At 38.9% G+C, this 18,910-nt stretch overlaps 1 protein-coding gene across 2 annotated transcripts in view; it reads right to left on the bottom strand.

Moving 5' to 3' along the window:
* CENPK (centromere protein K) overlaps nt 1-18,910 on the bottom strand; it is a 31,428-nt gene that overhangs the window by 11,894 nt on the left and 624 nt on the right. The window contains exons 1-4 of one of the 2 annotated variants that reach the window (XM_037373524.1): nt 8,726-8,817; nt 8,514-8,619; nt 6,664-6,720; nt 2,779-2,851 (exon numbers count right to left, since the gene is read on the bottom strand). In XM_037373524.1, the coding sequence (XP_037229421.1) occupies nt 2,779-2,851; nt 6,664-6,720; nt 8,514-8,531 (148 nt within the window). In that variant the 5' untranslated portion in view covers nt 8,532-8,619; nt 8,726-8,817. Of the gene's footprint in view, nt 1-2,778; nt 2,852-6,663; nt 6,721-8,513; nt 8,620-8,725; nt 8,831-18,910 lie in introns of those variants that run through there. The other variant, XM_037373523.1, reaches the window with a different exon arrangement.

Genomic DNA, 18,910 nt, shown 5'->3' with positions numbered 1-18,910 from the left:
TCTCCAGGTATTTTACCCAGATAAAAACTGTAGGCGATTTCAAATAATCTGCTTTAAGACAGCAGCCTATTCATGAAAAGCACCCAAAAATCAGTATTTCCCAAATTCGTTCAATGTCACATTTTTGGTTTACATACCTGTAAGAAGCATTTGAGGTTGACCATTCTTAGAGATAGGCTTACAAAGCATATGAACTATGATTTTATTCCAATAGGGCAAAAAAATTCTATTTATAAGAAGACATTTTTTTGCCGGCTCCTATTAATTGGTCACCATATGCAGCAAGTATATGAACTTTGAAAGAAGCTGGAAGTGACTTTAATGCTCATGTCAAAATGCTTTCTGATTTGGCCAAATGCCAAAATACTGGAAATCACCATTTGCTGTCTAAAACACATTCCTATCATTTTGTAAACAATAAAAACCCCAAGCCTCTCCTGACATTAAAATACTCAAATTAGTCATTTTAAGATTAATTAGTAAGTTTTACTGGGTTGAAAGGTGCTAATGGGTCCTTGACAGGAGACATAACAGTGAGTACTACTTGAATACTTATGATAGTGTAGTGTGAACTGTTTCAGAAGTCTCCAAATGGGACATCTGAAAAAACAGATTACTCTCACATAGATTCTGAATGGTTTTATTTTCAGTGTCTGGCCACATCAGCCTTGCAACAGAGTGAAATCAGTCACTAGTCAGCACTAATACTTACGTATAAAAAGAATTTTGAAGAACTGAGGAATTTATACCTTCTGACTGATAACACCTAACAAATACAAAAGCTAGCACTTGTTTCAGTGGCTTGTGCTTCTCGGGATCAATAAGTGATCTGTGTTCCTGTGTTAAAATAAACTGATGTGTCTTTTCCCACCTTTCCTTAACCCAAAAGCTCTGATCCCTGTTAAATCCAAGACTAGTATTTTATTACAGTGTAATGGACTTACCACTAAAGGTTTACTTCAAAGTTTCAGCTAGTATTATCATAATACAACACACTTTTGTGAAGTATTAATAAAAAAACCCCCAACACTAAAGGAGGTATGATTGAAAACATGTCTGGGTAAATTACTGTGAGTTTATTAGCAATACTTGCAAATACTTGCTTGTTTTCATAATGAATTAATAGGAGTTAGTTTAGCACTGCATAAACAGTACCACTAGAAGGAAGACAAAACTAGATGATGCTTCCTAGTTCCTTCCTCTTGTTAGTGCCCCTCTTTGGTCTTTACTCTGTGTGGTACAGGTCTTAGTCTACCAGATACTAAGTTTGCTGAAAAATCAGAAATCAGGAAAAAAGTACTGCATGATTCCCTCCGCTTGTGAATATTAGGAGTTAGGTACAGATAGACTGTTCTCCCAGTGGAAAAAGAATGGTAAACCCCAGGTTCTAAGTCTTCGTAGTATGTTAATATTAGTATTTGGAAACAGTATTTATGTTGCTCCATCTATATGTCATGTAATTTGTCCAAGACTGATTAAAGTTTTATGGAGCAAGCACTGCTTCAGCCCACAGATGGCACCCTGATTTGACAATTGTTTCCTCCAGAAATGCAAGAGATTTTAGTCCTCACTGAGATGGAAAACTAAAATAACCAAACTGGAAAACATCCTGAACAATCCTGAAAGCCTCCTTTGGAGAGGCTTTATATACTACTCAACCTCACCTTGAAAAAAGAAGTGGTTTTACCCCAGAATTATCAAAAAATATGTAGCAAGCACATTGTGTAGGAAAATCATCAAATCCTCAAAAGCTGTAAGCAGAGGTCACCTGTGCTAACAAAGGACATTTAATGCTGCAGCTCCTGCAGATGTCAGTGGAAGCCAGATGCTTGATGAATGTTGGTGTGCAATTGTTATGTGACTAAAAGTCTCTTAAATAGTAATTTCCACAAAGCCTAACGTAAATCTTTGGAGGCCTTCCATGACAGTCCAGAAGCTGGACAGATGTGTGAATGTTCCTTGGGCATCCTGGGGAGAGTGGGGATGCTCCTGCCTGCCGACTCAGGCTCTTACCTATGTGATGCCAGAGATGGGGGTCTCATTTTTACTGCAGTGGACATCCTCTCTAGAAGGTCACAAAGGACAAGAGGAAAAGTTGCACCAGGGAAGGTTTAGACTGGATAGCAGGAAAAATTTCTCCACTGAAACATTAGAACAGGCTGCCCAGGGAAGTGGTGGAGTCACCATCCCTGGAGGCATTTAAAAGATGCGCAGATATGGCACTCAGGGACATGATTTAGTGGTGGATTTGGCAGTGCTAGGTTTACAGTTAGACTCTATGATCTTAGAAGTCTTTTCCAAACTAAATGACTGTGTGATTCTATAGGAAAAAAATACCAGTTTCTTGAAAGACAAACTGAAGATAAAATTATTTGCCAAAGTCATTCTGTCCTAAAAAGGAAATACAAATGAAAGATAGAAGAAACAACCACAGAAAGAAGAAGGAGAGTAACGTCATAAGGAACTTTTGTTAGGAGATCTGCTAACAGTAGTTTTTCCATATAATTGACTGATGAATGGTGATAGGAATCATGCATTTATTTGTCCAGAACCATAAGATTACATCATAGTAGAATTCACTTTGAATTCTTAAGCTTACTTAGAAATTAAGTGCAAAGAGAATACAGAAATTAAATGTACATTCTACTGTGGGAAGTATTTAACTTTTTAGTAATTACAGTATGAAAATACAATCAGCAGAGATTCCATATACACACAGTTTAATATGCCTAGATGAAAGTTTATATGAGTATACCTTACATGGAAGCAATTACTTACGTTCAGGACTTCTTTTTTGCCACTGTTTACATTCCACTGTTAAACTTGTCAATAGCATCTTTAACAAGGGAAGCTGCAGGACAAGAATGGAAGCATCTCTTAAGAGTATGTTGAGTTGCATTGGAGTAAAATGAGATAGAAATTTAATTATTAAGTTTATACAGCAGAAAATAAAAGAGCATTTATTGTAATAGACCATTTATTCCTTCTTTAAAAGCCCCCTGCAGAGATCAAGAAACATTTTTATTCTTTTTTTGAAACATGGGAAATCAGGAGGAGTCAGAGTTGGCATTTTTCCCCCCCAAATTCCTCTGTAATATCAATGACCATAACTGAAGATGAGTCACTAGCAGCAATGAAAATATTTCACACCCCAACTCCTCCTTAGGTGCATTGTTGATACACTTTTAAGGTTAAATGGACTGTGCTTGACATGTGATGACTAAACAAAGGACTGGCTTCCAAAAAAAAAAAAGATTTTACTACTGTCAGCAAAACCACATCTGTGGACTTAACTAAATGCTTAAGAACTAGTGCTCTATCTCACTGTAATCACTGAAAATATAAGAGCAATAAGAAAAGGCACCAGTTCAGACATTAAAAATCCAAAACTAAACAACCATAGATTCTAAAAATTGTACTTATTTTAATATCTTACTATGTTCTGGAGAAATAATATATTCATTACTACTACTCTGCTTCCTGAAACTGAGTACTACACCTATAGTTTTTCTTCAAATAGATTGTAAATTACATATAGATATCACATTACAAGTAATCTGATAAGAAATTAAGCATACATTTAAAATGTAAAAGGTTATGCTGATACGTTCAACCATTCCATAAAAAGCACTGCAGATTGCATTTGTTTTTTCATCAGCTAAAAGAGAAAAATATGCTAAAATCATCAGCCAAGTTCTTATAATAAAAATTTGAAAAATTGACAACTTAAACTTAGCTTTTCACTACTCAACTTTGTAAAGTGCATCTTCAAGAGACAACCTTTTAAAATAAAGGAAAACAAACCCAAACTAAAAGAAACAATCGTAAACCAAACATTTATTTTCTAGATCAGGTAGCATCACCTCTTTCATAATGGAGCACTACTCTTGATAGTACCATCAGCTTATTCTTTGTTCCTTTAAACTTGATAAAAAAGGGTGTATGAAACATTCTGGATATTCCAGTAACTGGACAAAAAGTTAACACTACTATTCAGCAACACCAAACTGAGGACCATCTTTTCAGACACATAAAACAAGTATGTACATCAGATGTCTCTCTTATGCCCTATATGCATTCCTAGCAAAATATGCTGCTCAGTAAGCAATCCATTACTTTGATGACCAGAATCAGTCATCAAACTTGAAGGATAAAACCACAAAGAGCACATGTGAGATTACAGTCTCGAGATGATTAAGAAATGAATGTTAGTGACAAGGTCAACAGCAAGGAAGAAAACTATTGCTTCTTTGCCAATTACAATGAAAATAGAAGAGTTCCAGCTGGAAGGGACCTACAACTATCATCAAGTCCAACTTCCTGACCACTTCAGGGCTGACCAAAAGTTAAAGCATATTATTGAGGGCGTTATTCAAACACCTCATGAATACTTATAGGCTTGGGGCATTGACAACCTCTCTAGGAAACCTGTTTGAGTGTTTAATCACCCTCTCAGTAAAGCAATGCTTCCTCAAGTCCAGTTCAAACCTCCCCAGTGCAGGTTTGAACTACTCCAGCACACCCTATCACTGGATACCAGAAGGAAGAGCTCAGCACCTCCCTCCCCACTTCTCCCCCTCAGGAAGCTGGAGAAGCCATGAGGTCACCCCTTGGCCTCCCTTTCTGCAACCCAGACAAATGCTGAGCTCCCAGCTGCTCCTCACACGATGTGCCTTCCAGCAGCCTTGCCGCTCTCCCCTGGACGCATTCAAAGACCTTCACGTGCTGCTTGAACCAGGGGGCCCAGAACTGCACAGGGTGCTCAAGGGGAGGCCACAGCAGCACTGAATACAGCAGCACAGTCACCTCTCCTGACCGGCCGGTGCCGCTGTGTTTGGTGCCCCCAGGATGGGGTTTGCCCCCCTGGCTGCCAGGGCCCCGTGCTGCCTCCCGCTGAGCTGCTTCAGCCAGCACCCCGGGGCCCGCCCTGCGGGGCTGCTCTCCAGCCACTCGCCCCCGCTCGTAGCTCATAGCTCGTACTTGTGCCGGGCGTTCCTCCATCCTGGCTGTGGAGTCTGGCATCTGCTCTCGTTAAAAGCCATGCCACTGATGACTGCCCGGTGCTCCAGTCTGCCTGCATCCCTCTGCAAGGCCTCTTGCCTCTCAAGTCAACACCACCTCCCAGTGTGGTACCATCAAACTTGGCAATGGTGCATTCAACTCTTGAAGCCAGATTGTTGATAAAAATACCAAACTGGCCCTAGAATTGAGCCCTGAGGAACTCACCAGTAAGATGTAGCCACATTCATACAATCCTTTGAGCCCTGCCATTCAGCCAGTTCTTTGCCCAGCACACCGTATACCTACTCATCTCAGTTAGACAACTTGTCCAGAAGGATGCTGTGAGGGGCACTCTCAACAGCCTTCCCAAAATAACAGAGAAACTATATCCGCTGCCTTCCCTTCATCCACTAGGTGGGTAACTTTACCATAGAAGGATGTCAAACTAGTTAAACAGGACTTTCCCACCGTGAACTCATGCTGACTGTGCATGCTGATTGCATTGATCTTTAAATGCCTTTTAATAGCACCTAGTATGATCTTCTCCATAATTTTTCCTGGTACTGAGGTTAGACTAACAGGTCTGTAGCTTCCTGGGTCGGAAAGTGCTTATGTTTGGGCTGCAGTAAGATCCCATAAAAATTGCTGACAGAGGGATACAACATAACCCTTTTTCTCTCCTCCCTATTTTCTGTCATGAAGTACAATCTTAATTTAATCTACATTTTTGCAAGTCCATTCAACTCCATGTCTTGCTATGACAGTTATCAAGAAAAGCTCATCTCAGAAGTTTAAGCATTAAATTAAAATGTTATGATGTGCTTCAGTAAAGCTGCAAACAAACAAAACCTTCAGTTTACATCAAATGAAAATTATATAAAATTTATTTCTACATATAGGATTTTATTCAGTCCTAAAAGGAGAGAAAGATTGTATTTTATGCATTCAAATATGCACCTACTTTTATTTATTCTGATTAAATGATATACAGTAATTAAACATCAGAATGTATTCAAGATCTCTGAAGAAATATGAACCTACATATTTCACCTAACCAGCCCAATGTTTAACTCCTTATACTTTCCAAATTTGGGGTCTTCATTTAGAACTTTAATTGTAAAGGTTCTTATTTAGAATTTACAAACAACTAAACAGTAAGCTAGCATTGCCTTTTCAGACGTTCCTCAAAAGCTGAGGGATACACAAGCTCATGTTCATGAACTTGGCATTCACTCAGTTCATTTATAATTCAAGCACATCCGTTTCCTAATGATATCCACCAAGGGGGAGCAACTCTAACTTACGAATACAAAGTTCCAAAGTAAAACTAAAGGGATCCACATAGTTTCACAAATTACACATGCACAAATTAGGAAATAGTTCAAATGCGTATCGAAGTTACATACCCCTCCATTTTACTGCCTTTGTTAGTCATTCACCAGCTGTGTGGCAGGACTGCATGTAAGCTTTATGCTATACACAAATGTAACTTTTCAGTATTCACTAGACATGCACTTCAGAATACCTCTTCAAAGTTAGTAAGAGTAAAGCTGTCAGCTTTAGAAAGTAAGTGGAGACAACATAGTTTCCCTTCTTTTAGTAACACACCATATCTTGACAGAAAACTTTCGTGGAGAATAAAAAAATAAAATACGGTCTTACCTTGGTATCTGATTTTTTCAGTGTTTCTTTTCTTCGAAGCATTAGCTTCCTCTGACACTTGGTAGAAAACAAACAAAACGCAATGTTTACCTCCCTTTTGTAAAAGAAACATGATTTTAAAAATTCCAACAAAAGTTGCTTAACATAGGAATAAGAGTTTTGACTTGGCTCCTACCACATTCCTCAGAGCCTGACCCAGCAAATTACGAAATATTTTGAAATCATACCACAGGAAAAAAAGTAGAGCTTCAATTAACTGAAAAGTAGAAAAGTAGCAGCTAACAAAAGATGTATGATTTGAGGAAAAAGGCAAGCTATGAGGGAAAAGTTGATATGGGATTACCCACTGAACAGATGAATGGGAGAAACTAGGAAGAGTATCAAAGACAAGGCTGAATAGGGAAGCTGCTGAGAAGTTAACGTACTTCCTGCTACCATTCTGGCTCTCCAAACAGAGCAATCACATTATAACACACATTTTTAGTTTTACGTCATTTAGGGCAATGATCTGTACACTTCAGAAATGGTCTGATTCTCAGAAGTGCACTACATCAGCTGCCATGACTGCAATGGGATGTATATCAAGTCTGAAATTCAGGCCACCACAGAAATCCAAGGTTCAAGCCTGAGACATGCTCCTTCTTGTTTTCTAAGTGTCAGCCATTTAACCTCCCTCAAGACAGGGCAGGGTATACCCTATTTAAACTACTAAGCAGTACTTTGGAAACCTTGTTGTTCATGTTTTGGAACCAAAACACAACATAGGATTTCTCCAATAAAAACTGCTAATGCTGACACACAATCATTGGAACATAACATCATAAACCACATAACCTAGGAGCTACTTCGGTGACTATTAGTTGTTTAACCTTCTTGCTGAAACATGGATGCATCCAGGATGCAATAATCAAAGTAACAAAAATCTTACGTTTTTATCAGCTTTTAAAAATAATACACGTTCTTCCTACACTGCTTTGGGAATGCTGGGAATGAGATACAAGATATGAGAGGTCTTCAATTAAATTAAAAATAATAATCGTTCTAACTTCCTTACTAACCCGAACATTTCAAAAAGAGCAACCTCTGAAATGGTGCCAAACAAAACTTCTATTGATAACTTATTACAGTATTTCAGAAACCTAGACACAGGTTTCCCTGACACTTGTTCAGTATTAAGATAAGTTCACACATAACAACAACAACAAAAAAATCACACTAGTCTTTTTAAATCTCATTCTGTAAAATTAGTGCACTGTGGTTTGTCTATACTTCATCCTACTTTAAGTTTGGAAGTATTTTTACTTCAGTTTCTGATACTTTTAATGATTTGGATCTACAGCTCAGAACTCAAGCAAATAGTATATAAATACCACATAAAATGGAGTGAAGCAATTAAGACAAAAAATAATTTAGAACATGATTTTTTATCAGACTCAGAAGAACCTTACATGGTGCGTAGCATTCCCTCAGAACTGTTAGAAGTTTCCCTCCTGCAATTTCTTTAAATAAAAGTAACTCCCTCTAAAGTGTTGTTATTATTAGTATACTGGACCATATATCGATAAAGATAAAAATTTATTTTGAGGCTGTAACTGTCAGTTTGTATGAGAATATGCTAACATCATCATCCTTCCCAGCCTCTTTCTCCTCCCATTCTCTCTCCTTTAAATATCTGAAGTACTTCTGAACAGCAGCTGAATCCCACCTTGCATAAGGCTAAAGAGAAAAGGACTGAGTCTCAGCGTGCTCGTACTACCAGAACACAAGAAATTGTTTAGGTTTTCCCTAGTTTCAACATGATTTAGTTAAACAGAATAGGAGTATATAACATCAACATACTATAAACAAACCTGGATACTGCAAAGCATTCTTCACCCTTGCCAACATTTCTAACTTTGGCCTTTCTGCTAAACTTTTCTTTTTTTTCTCCATCTTCTTGTTTTGTCACAGCAGTTTCTTTGGAGGGGGTGAGATAAGCATACAGCGAAGGATGAGGAGATGAACAAAAAAATGATGAGGAAAGTTTACAACAAACTTAGTCTATTCCTTGTGATTTGCATACCTCTTCCAACTGTGTCCAGATACTTTCACATTCATCCACGATTTCTGTCTTCGCATTTACAGGACAACCTGAGTCTTTGTCGATTATTTCTGATAACCATTCAGCCTATTAACAAGCAAATAGTTACCATTTAGATCTATAATAATTATTAACAGGTTACAGAATCATACCTGCTACTTCAGATCAAATATGTAACAGAGCAATCCCTCTGAATCCAAAGTGTTAACTCCCCTGTATTTCTAGATAGCAGTCATCCAGTAATATCAGCTAACTAAATTACTATAGAAAATTCTGAAGATACTAATAATGCTTTTTAAAATTGAATCACAAAGTTCTAAATTTTTGGAACAGCTTTGATTATCTGCAACGGTATTTTTTATTTTTGGTCAACTCTAATAAAGAAAAAATAAGAGAATCTCATATCTACAAAGTCTCACTTTTCTTCCATGTATCCACAAAGTTCTTAAGACAGTTACTTTCACACTGCCTTCCAATAAATGCCCTGATCTATTTATCCTTATGACAATTTGAATTCTGGATCTTTTTGATTGACAAATTAAATGTTCTGGAGATTACTAGAAAAAAACCCCAAAGAACCTGAAAGATATGCAAGCAATGAAGCATAGAGGGCACCAGGACAGCCAAGAGAAAAAAAAATCAACCCAAGTAAAATTGAAAAGTTTGAGAAACTGTTAGGTCAGACAGAAACACATACACGTTCAGAAATTTAATCTTAGTTAAATAAATAAAGAGAGACATGAACAACAACAGCAACTGAGAAGGAAGGTAAAAGTGGAAGGGGTAAAATGGCACCCAAAGGGAAATTTCTATTTTTAAGGTAAAAAAAACAACCAAACAAAACAACCAGGAATTTCTTAGAGACACAAGACGCAAGAAACCTTTAAAAATACTTAAATGGATCACTAAGCCCACCAAATACTTAGAGATCCAAAAGTGACATAAAAAATGATAAAAGTTCTAAAGAAGAAATAAACACTTCTGCCTTCTTAATGATGCACAAATTCCTAACTCAACCTTTTATTCATTTTCAGAAAAAGACAGCATCAGAGAAAATTATGTGGAAAACACAAATGATTTAAAAGAAGTGAAACCGTCAACTACTATCTGCAAATTCAACTATTTTGTAGCAGAGTGGTTAAGAAAATCTCACTGAACACTGGAAGTATGGTAGAGAACTGAAAGGTAACAATACTACTGAGCCTTCCTGGCAAATCTGTTGCATCAGTAATTACAAACAGAACACGAGAAAATCTGGATCTGAGAAGGTCTAATGACCATAGTTTTTGCAAAGGAAAATCATCATTATCTTATGAGACTTGGAATGTCTCCATAACATAAAACTAGTTCACATAATTTTAAGACTTCCGAAATGCTCCTGGTTAAATTCCCCACAGAGGGTTAATAAAGAAACTAAGCAGTCTTAAGATGCAATATACTACTTCTTCCCTCAGACCAAAAACTGTCAAGGAGACAACAAAAAAAAAAAGCCTGAACAGGTAATTTTCATCATGGCAAAAAAGCTCAGCAGCAGAACTAAGAAGGCCTGAATCAGTTTAAAAAAAAAGGGGGGTTGAGGGGAAAGTGGGGTTGGGGGGGGGGAGAGATATAACCTTTGCAAATTTGGAAGTGGTCTTAGGGCAGAATAAAAAGTCCTATCTCCCGCGTCCTGTCACAATAATATAACCCATCAACATGAAAACATCATATGAAATAAATCTCTAAGTACATAGCAAAAAAATCCCCCCAAAATGTTTATGTGATCATAATGATTTTATTATTGTTGACCTTCAAAATTTCCATGACTGATTCCACGCAAAGTTTCAAAACCTACGTATCACAAGGAGCTGCTACAGGCCTCTGTACCACAAATCAGACTGATTTGTGGTCCCCAACGCTGTGATATCGTAAAGTCAGCCACAGAGAAAAACCATCTATGACTTGATTTGAAGTTTTAGAAGGCAGGCATTCTTTATTACAGCACTGAGAACATGGTATCATTTTCTGGCAACCCAAATGGACACTGCTATTGAGTGTTGGCAGATCTGCGGGATCACAGGAATTCCAGCTGGCACCAAGGGATTCTTGGGGAAGACCTTCAATCCCCAGACCAGAAGCTCCAAAGCAAAGTGCCCCTGGTAAGACGTAAGGCATTTTTTCTGGTCTGGGATACCTGCCCATACGTCAAGGTGAAAGCCCTGCTGGTTTGGGTTATTGAGGGCTCTCCTGGAAACAATCTCTAGTAAATTTCTGCCTGACATACTCAAGTAGATACATATTTTTTTCTGTCTGGTGTAGTGCACTCTGAATATTTGAATATATTTATACACATGTATATTGTTATAAAATTTTAAGTGCGCTAGAAGAAAATGGGCACTGGTCAGTCTAAAGGGTGTATTTTAAAGAAATCTCTGTTGGGATGTATTTTGGTACACTGGGAACAAATAGGGGGTGGTTCTTGGGGAAATGTAACTCAAAGCAACCTAGTTAAATTCTATAATCAGTGGTGGCTGTTGTATAAACTAGATGATGGGGAAAAATGGTCAATGATCAACACTTTGAATTATAATGCAATGTTACAGACCATGCTGTTTTTAAGGCAAGAAAAAAAAATGGGACAAGGTTTTCCATGCTGATACGCTTTTCACTTTAAAGAACCACCCCGAATGGCAAAAAGAGTCCGGTATAAATTTACCTCCCAGTGATCCCTTTGTCTTGGCTTTGGAAAAAAGGTAAGAACAGGCTTTGAAAAGGTGCTGCTCTGCTTGTAGTATAGGAGATGCTTAAAAATATATGAACAAAAGAAAGAAGATGATTTAGAGTTAATCGTTGCTCTCCAGCAGAGACTGGGAGAGAGTTCTGATGATGACAGTGCTGTGAGCAGGGTAAGTGAAAGTGGTCGCAGGCTGATGATGTTGGTGGCAGGGAAAGTAGCTGTGAACAGGGAGAGCAATTTAGTGGGGCAGAAGGGATTAGCCTAATAGCAGGTTGGACATGGGCCAAACAAGGGGAAGTTATAAACCAGGGATCCTCAAACTACAGCCCACGGGCTGCATACGGCCCCCCAGGGTCCTCAATCCGGCCCCTGGTATTTACAGACCCCCCCCCGCCCCCCGCGCCGGGGGTTGGGGGGGAAACCAAGCAGCCGCAGATGACTGCCTGCCACTGCATCCGCGCGCCGGCCCCCTGGTTAAACAGTTTGAGGACGCCTGTTATAAAGGCTCTCCTCTGCCAGGCTGTGGGAAATGAAGGACCCATTACAGTAAGGGTTGCATTTTCAATAACAGACTTTAATCACTGGAAAGTAGCCACTGGAAATTACAGGGACCATCCTGAGAAGGTGGCTAGTGCTTTTGAAATAATGGTTAAAACACAGGATCCAGACTGGAAGGATATAGAGGTGGTAATACAGGTTTTGTTTGATAGTACTGAGGAGGAGATGATACATTGAGCAGCTAGACGATATGTGGAAGCTCAAGTTAATTCAGGAACTTTACAAGGAACTGTGGAGCATCACTTTCCCTCTGTTGATCCAAACCGGGACCTAAATATTAATGGACCTAAACAATTTTTGACTCAGTATCAGAAATGGATTTTCTTTGGAATTTGAAATGCTATGCCTAAGGCAATAAAACATGCCTAAATTTTATGAGGATAGGTGAGATAGAAAAAAAGTTCTCCACAGATTTCCTGAAGAGAATGAAGGAGGTAGCCCGCAAATATACAAATATTGACTCTGACTCACAAGAGGGACAAAATGAATTAGCCACTCTATTTGTGGGGCAGTCCTCAGATGCTATTAGAAGAAAATTACAAAAATTACAACAACATAATGCTTGAGATTCAGGAAAGTTTTTTTATGTTGCTTGGATTACATATGGAAATAGAGACGGTCAAAAGGAAAAAGTAAATAGTAGACTGGTGGTGGTATTACGGTGTCCTGTTTTTAGCTGGGATGGAGTTAACTTTCTTCTTAGCAGCTAGTACAGTGCTGTGTTTTGGCTATGATGGCTATATGAGAACAATGCTGATAATGCACTGATGTTTTTAGTATAAACATTACCCAGCAACAACTAAGTCAAGGATTTTTTGGTTTCTTGGGCCTTGCCAGCTGCCAGAGGGCTGGAGGGGCACAAAAGATGGGAGGGGACACAGCCAGGTCAGCTGACCTGAGCCAGCCAAAGAGGTATTCCATACCATAAGGCATCATGCTTGGTACAGAAACTTGGGAGGGTTACCTGGGGGCTGGGGGGTATCGTTGCTCAGGGACTGGCTAGGCATTGATCAGCAGGTGGTGAACAGTTGTACTGTGCATCACTTGTTTTCCTTTCTCCCTTTTCCTTTGGATTTTATCCTTTTCCCCACCTTTCCGTTATAATTGTTATTACCTTTTTATTCTGTTTAAATTATTAAATTGTTATTATCTCAGCCCTCGAGTTTTACATTCCTTTTCGATTCTCCTCCTTACCCCTCCATGTGGCGGGGCATGAGCAAGCATCTGCATGTTGCTTGGTTGCTGGCTGGGGTTAAACCATGACATACAGGAAAATACTAGGATCAGGGGAAGGGGCCAAGGACAAGGCAGACCCCTGAGAGGGGGGGTCTCTGGCCCAGGCCTCAGCTAGGCGATAATCAATGTGCAAATTGATTATCTGCAAAAGAGATGGACTCTGGAAACAAGAGTGTCCAATTAAGAATCAGACCCCCTCCCCCACACCCTTGCTTCCAGTAAGCAAGGAATGAGGGGAACTGGAGGAGTTTTTCCCAGCAGAACCCTTGGTTAAAGTGAAGCCGAGAAACAAAAAAGTTGAGGTTTTGGTAGATACTGGAGCTACTTACTCTGTTCTGAACACTCTAGAGGGGGAGCTGAGCAACAAGAATATAAGCATTGTTGGTGTGAAAGCATGCATGAAACCACCATTTTTTAACCCTTTAACAATGAAGCTGGGAAAACGGAGGGGTACTCATCAGTTTTTATATTTGCTGAATTCTCCAAAACCATTATTAGGGAGAGATCTACTCAAAAAACTGGAAGCACAAATCCAATTTAAAAATGGAGAAACAGAAATTTTAATTCCAGAAACTAAGTATCTCAAGGCAGCAGCTTTGTTATTACAGGGTATATCCCCAGAAAGGATAAAGATACGCTCAGAGGTCAAAGATGCTGTGATTCCTATTGTATGGTCTGGAAAGGTCCCAGAAAAATCCAAAAGGACAAAATCAGTAACGACTGACTTAAAGCCTGGATCATCCCTCGTAGGAATTAAACAGTATCTCCTAAAGCTGGAAGCTAGGAATGGGTTGATACCAATAATTCTGAAATTCTTGAAATGCAAATTGTTGGTGGAGTATGAGTTGAAATACAATTATTTTACCAGCCAAAAAGACCAACGGTAAATACTGATTGGCGCAGGATTAAAAAGCAATAAATCAAATAACTCAAGATATTTATCCTGTAGTAGCAAATCCATACACATTATTAATAACCCTTACAGGGGTGCAGAGATGGTTTACAGTTTTAGATTTAAAGGATGCCTTTTTCTGTATTCCCCTGGACACTGAAAATTAGGAGCTTTTTGTTTTTGAATGGGAAAACACAGAAACAAGAAGGAAATTGCAATACACTTAGACGGTTTTACCACAAGGCTTTAAAAATATCCCAATCATCTTTGGAAATCAGTTGGCAAAGGACTTAGAAATTTGGAGAAAGAAAATGATCAGAGAACAGTACTACAATATGTGGATGATATTCTCATTAAAGCAGAGACTAGGGAACTGTGTCTTTCCATGACTATAAGCCTTCTTAATTTCTTGGGAATTAGTGGATATCAAGTATCAAAGGAAAAGGCTCAGATTATCCAGGAATCAGTTACATATTTGGGGTCTGAAATCCTGAATGGCCAGAGAAAATTGGGATCTGAATGGAAAGGGGCTATCTGCTGCCTCCCAGAGCCTAAAACTCTCAAGGAACTACAAGCATTTCTCAGAATGGTTGGACAGTGTCAGCTCTGGATAGCCAATTATGGATTATTTGTGAAACCTCTGTATGAGCTACTGAAAATTTCCTACAATGGGTATACTGACTGGACAGAAGAGTGCAAAGCTGTTTTCAAGCAGCTGAAGTGAGCTCTGATGGATGCCCCCCATGCTGGGATTACCTGATTTAACAGACTTTTTACCCATGAGAGAAAAAGTATTGCCTTAGGAGTTCTGGCACAATTTTTAGGGCCTCAGCAGTGAGCTGTAGCTTACTTCTCCAGATGGATAATGTGAGCTCAGGATGGCCTGGATGCCTTATAGCAGTAGCAGCAACTGTGCTACTGATTTAGGAGGCCTGTAAATTCACCATGGAGCAGAAGATTACTGTACATGCACCACACATGGTAATTCACAGTATTAGAACAAAAAGGAGGACATTGCTCGGCCCCTAGCAGAATGTTAAAGTATCAAGTGATATTAATAGGAAAAGATGATGTATGTCTTAAAATTACTTCAGTTATTAACCCTTCTGTGTTTGTTTTGGCTGACCAGGTAGGAGCCCCAGAACACTAACGCAGACTATTGAGGAAGTCTGCTCCAGGTGACTAGATCTCAAGGATACTCTGTCAGAAGAACGAAGATTGGGAACTGTGTAATGATGGCAGCAGCTACATTTGAGAGGGAAAACAGTTATCTGGATATGCTGTAACTACCATCGACAAGGTAATAAAATCACAAGCTTTACCTCCAAAGGTTTCTACTCAGGAAGCCGAACTGATTGCCTTTATGAGGGCACTGGACCTGAGCCAAGTGGAAGTGAGCCAACATATGGACAGATTCAAAGTATGCCTTTGGAGTGGTTCAGGCACATGGAGCCATTTGAAAAGAGAAGACTATTATCTGCTCAAGGAACTGTGATCAAACATGTGCCTCAGATCCAGGAATTATTAAAGAGCATTCAAAAACCAGCAGCAGTCACAATTATGCATTGCAAAGCACATCAAGCATGTAAAACCACTCTGGAATCTGGAAATCAGTTAGCAGACATGGCTACAAAGAAGGCTGAAGAAAAAGGTATCCTAACTCTATTACCTGAAAAGGAAATAGTCCTGCCAGAAGCACCACCAAAGTATGATAAAGAGGATAATAAGTTAATAACTAAGTTGCAGGCCAAAGAATGGGTAGAGGGATGGGCAGTTACACCCACAGGACAAGTAATTGTTCCACCTGTAGTAATGAGAGAGATAGCCCAGAAGGAGCATAATAAAGTGCATTGGGGAACGGAAAATTTAGTGAACACCTGCAGAAGACAATTATAAGTAGGGCCATGACAGAGATTATCAGATCTATTACAGGGAGGGGTGAAATATGTCTTAAAAACATCCAAATACTACTACTAAGTTGATCATTTAAGTGACTAAAGTAGGAAATTCTCCTGGAAATTATTGGCAAAAAGATTTCACTGAGTTACCCAGAAAAGAAGGATATTGACATATTTTGGTTTGGGTCGATACCTTCACTGGATGGCCTGAAGATTTCCCTTGTTGAACCAACAAGGCAAGGGAGGTAGCCAAAATCCTGTTAAAAGAAATTATTCTCTGGTTTGGTGTACCTTTAGGAATTTCATCAGATAATGGGTCCCATTTTATCACCAGAATCGTAAAACAGTTGAGTAAAATTTTGTTCATATCCTGGGATTACCACACTCCATAAAGGCCACACTCCATAAAGGCCACAATCCAGTGGTAAAGTGGAGTGAATGAGCTACACTCTTAAACAACAGCTAGGAAAAATTTGTTGGGAAGCATCTATGAGCTGGCTTCAGACATTACTTCTGGCATTATTAAGAACGAGAACCTAGCCTCAAGGGAAGGGTAATTTGAGCCCATAGGAACTGTTGTATGGATGGCCCTATCAGGCTTCACATATAACTTGTGAAACACATATAACGGGGTAATTAAATTTGAAAACACATGTAGTATCTTTAGGGAGTGTTTTGCAGGAACTTCAGAAGTATGTGACAATGAGTAGACCCTTGGAATGCAATACACCAACTCATCCTTTCCAGCCTGGTCACTGGGTGTATATCAAGTTCTGGAATGCAGGACCTCTGATGGAAAAGTGGAAAGGACCATATCACATCCTTTTAACAACCTATACAGCAGTCAAAGTTTGGGGCAAAGGACCCTGGATACATTATTCAAGAAATAAATGAGCCCCTTCATCATAGACAGCTGAGCAGCTGGTCCCTCTCAAACCTAAAATAAACAGGATTAATGAATAAGGTTAAATGGGACAACAGAAAATTATATATAAGCTGTTAAATCAATAGGCATAGGCATTTGTAGCATGGTACAGTGATTTTCATTTAAGTAGTTACAAAGAAGTTTTTGTTCATCCTTTTATTGACCAGAACAAGCCTCAGTGAAATACAGGAAAATTTGATTATAAAACTGGTGCAAGGTTTCAGAACAATGAGAAATCTAACTAGCATCACAGCTAACTCTACCAGTAACCCTAGATTTACTGACCTTATACCCCACATGGAGACAGAAACCAATCAAATCTAAATATCGGGGGAAAATTAAAAGAGCTCAAAATGCAGAAGAGCCATGGAATGGACTCTCCAGCTCAGTACCAGTGAATTGAGGACTTCAGAGCTTTATTTTATCTGGCACTAGAGAATAGATACTTGCTAGAAAATTTAACATGGGAAGTTGAAACACTAGCTAAAGGAACTGAAAGAGGATTCAAACTGATAGAAGAACAAGTACAAGCAAATACCAAAAGTACTTTACAGAAACAGATGGCATTACATTTACTACTAGCTAAAGAACATGGAGTATATGGGTACTTAAATTAGACAATGAACACTGTTGCTTACATATCCCAAATGTTACTGGGGATCGCCAGAAGCAACTTTAATGAGATGCAAAGGCCAGTTGAAGATTATGGCAAACAGCAAAAGGAAGCTAGCTTAACAAGCTGCTTCAAGAATTAGGCAGGTGGTCAGCAACTGGGTAGCTAGCTAATCTCTTACAAACTGTAACTATTGTAACAATTACTGTTGTAGTATTGTTGATAGCATGTAACTGTATAAAATGGAACCTCCCCAGAAAATGAGCAAACATACATGAGGCTTTTAATTTTGAAATGATTCAAAACATCAAGAAAAAAAAAAGGGGGGGAGTTATTCTGTTAAGGGAGGGTTGCTGGCTCAGCGAAAGGCTTGAATTCCTGAATTACTAAACTGATTTAGTGTTTAGCTTAAGTTAAACAAATCTGTGCACGTAGTTCAGGCCAAGCTGATTCTCAAGTCATCAAAACTGATTAACAAGGACTTCTAATCAAGGGAGTCAACCTTAGGAAACAAAGGCCAGATAATAAGAACACCATTATCTAAGTTACCCAGAAAGAAGCCTCCAAGTGAGAAAGTTCTGGCCCCAGGAGGAGACAATTTGATAAGGTGTTGCAACCCACGGAAAATTAGATGAAAGTAGGACAAAGGTAATTGCAGCAGTGGAAGATTGCAGCTCCCCCCAGCCCAGAGAGGGAAAACTCACTTGGCGAGCATGCGCAGTTAGTAAAAAAACCAGCAGTGCTATCTGAGGAAGTAGTTTGTACTAGTTTGCATTAGAGGTGAAAAACTTGTAACCAATCCTGTATGTGAACAAAAATGAATATGTGATACAGTATGAATATGCAAGTACTCTCCCATATATAGTATGTACCCTTGAGTAACTTGGTGGGCACGCTCGGAGGAAACATTCCCCCATGCTCCTAGTGCTGTAATAAAGCATACATGCCTTACACAACTGCAAATCAAGTCTTAGAGGGTTTTTCTCCATGACTGACTTTACGGTACCACTGTTAGTTACCTTGTAAAGTATATACATCAAAATGGCATGTTCAGTTGCAGTTTGCAGTTCTCCCTATTTCTGTATGATAAAATTAGGTTTCTTTTTGATGCCGTACCTGAAAAATGAAGGCTTTTTTTTTTTTCCTGCATGTCATTAATATTAATACTTTCTAGTTTCAACATGCTATTCCTTCTAATCTCATTTATAAGTACATAATTAGGTAAAAAATAGAAGAAGGGACAAGCTTGCCTTGCAGGCACTATGCCAGCCAAGCAAATATGCAAGCTTTATGGGAAATGTTTCATGTCAACAAACACAAAAAGACCAA

This window comes from Falco rusticolus, chromosome Z (genome assembly GCF_015220075.1).
Source record: "Falco rusticolus isolate bFalRus1 chromosome Z, bFalRus1.pri, whole genome shotgun sequence".
Taxonomy (NCBI): Eukaryota; Metazoa; Chordata; class Aves; order Falconiformes; family Falconidae; genus Falco; species Falco rusticolus.
The sequence above is the reverse complement of the archived record's forward strand: the minus strand, read 5'-3'. Positions and strand labels throughout refer to the sequence as shown.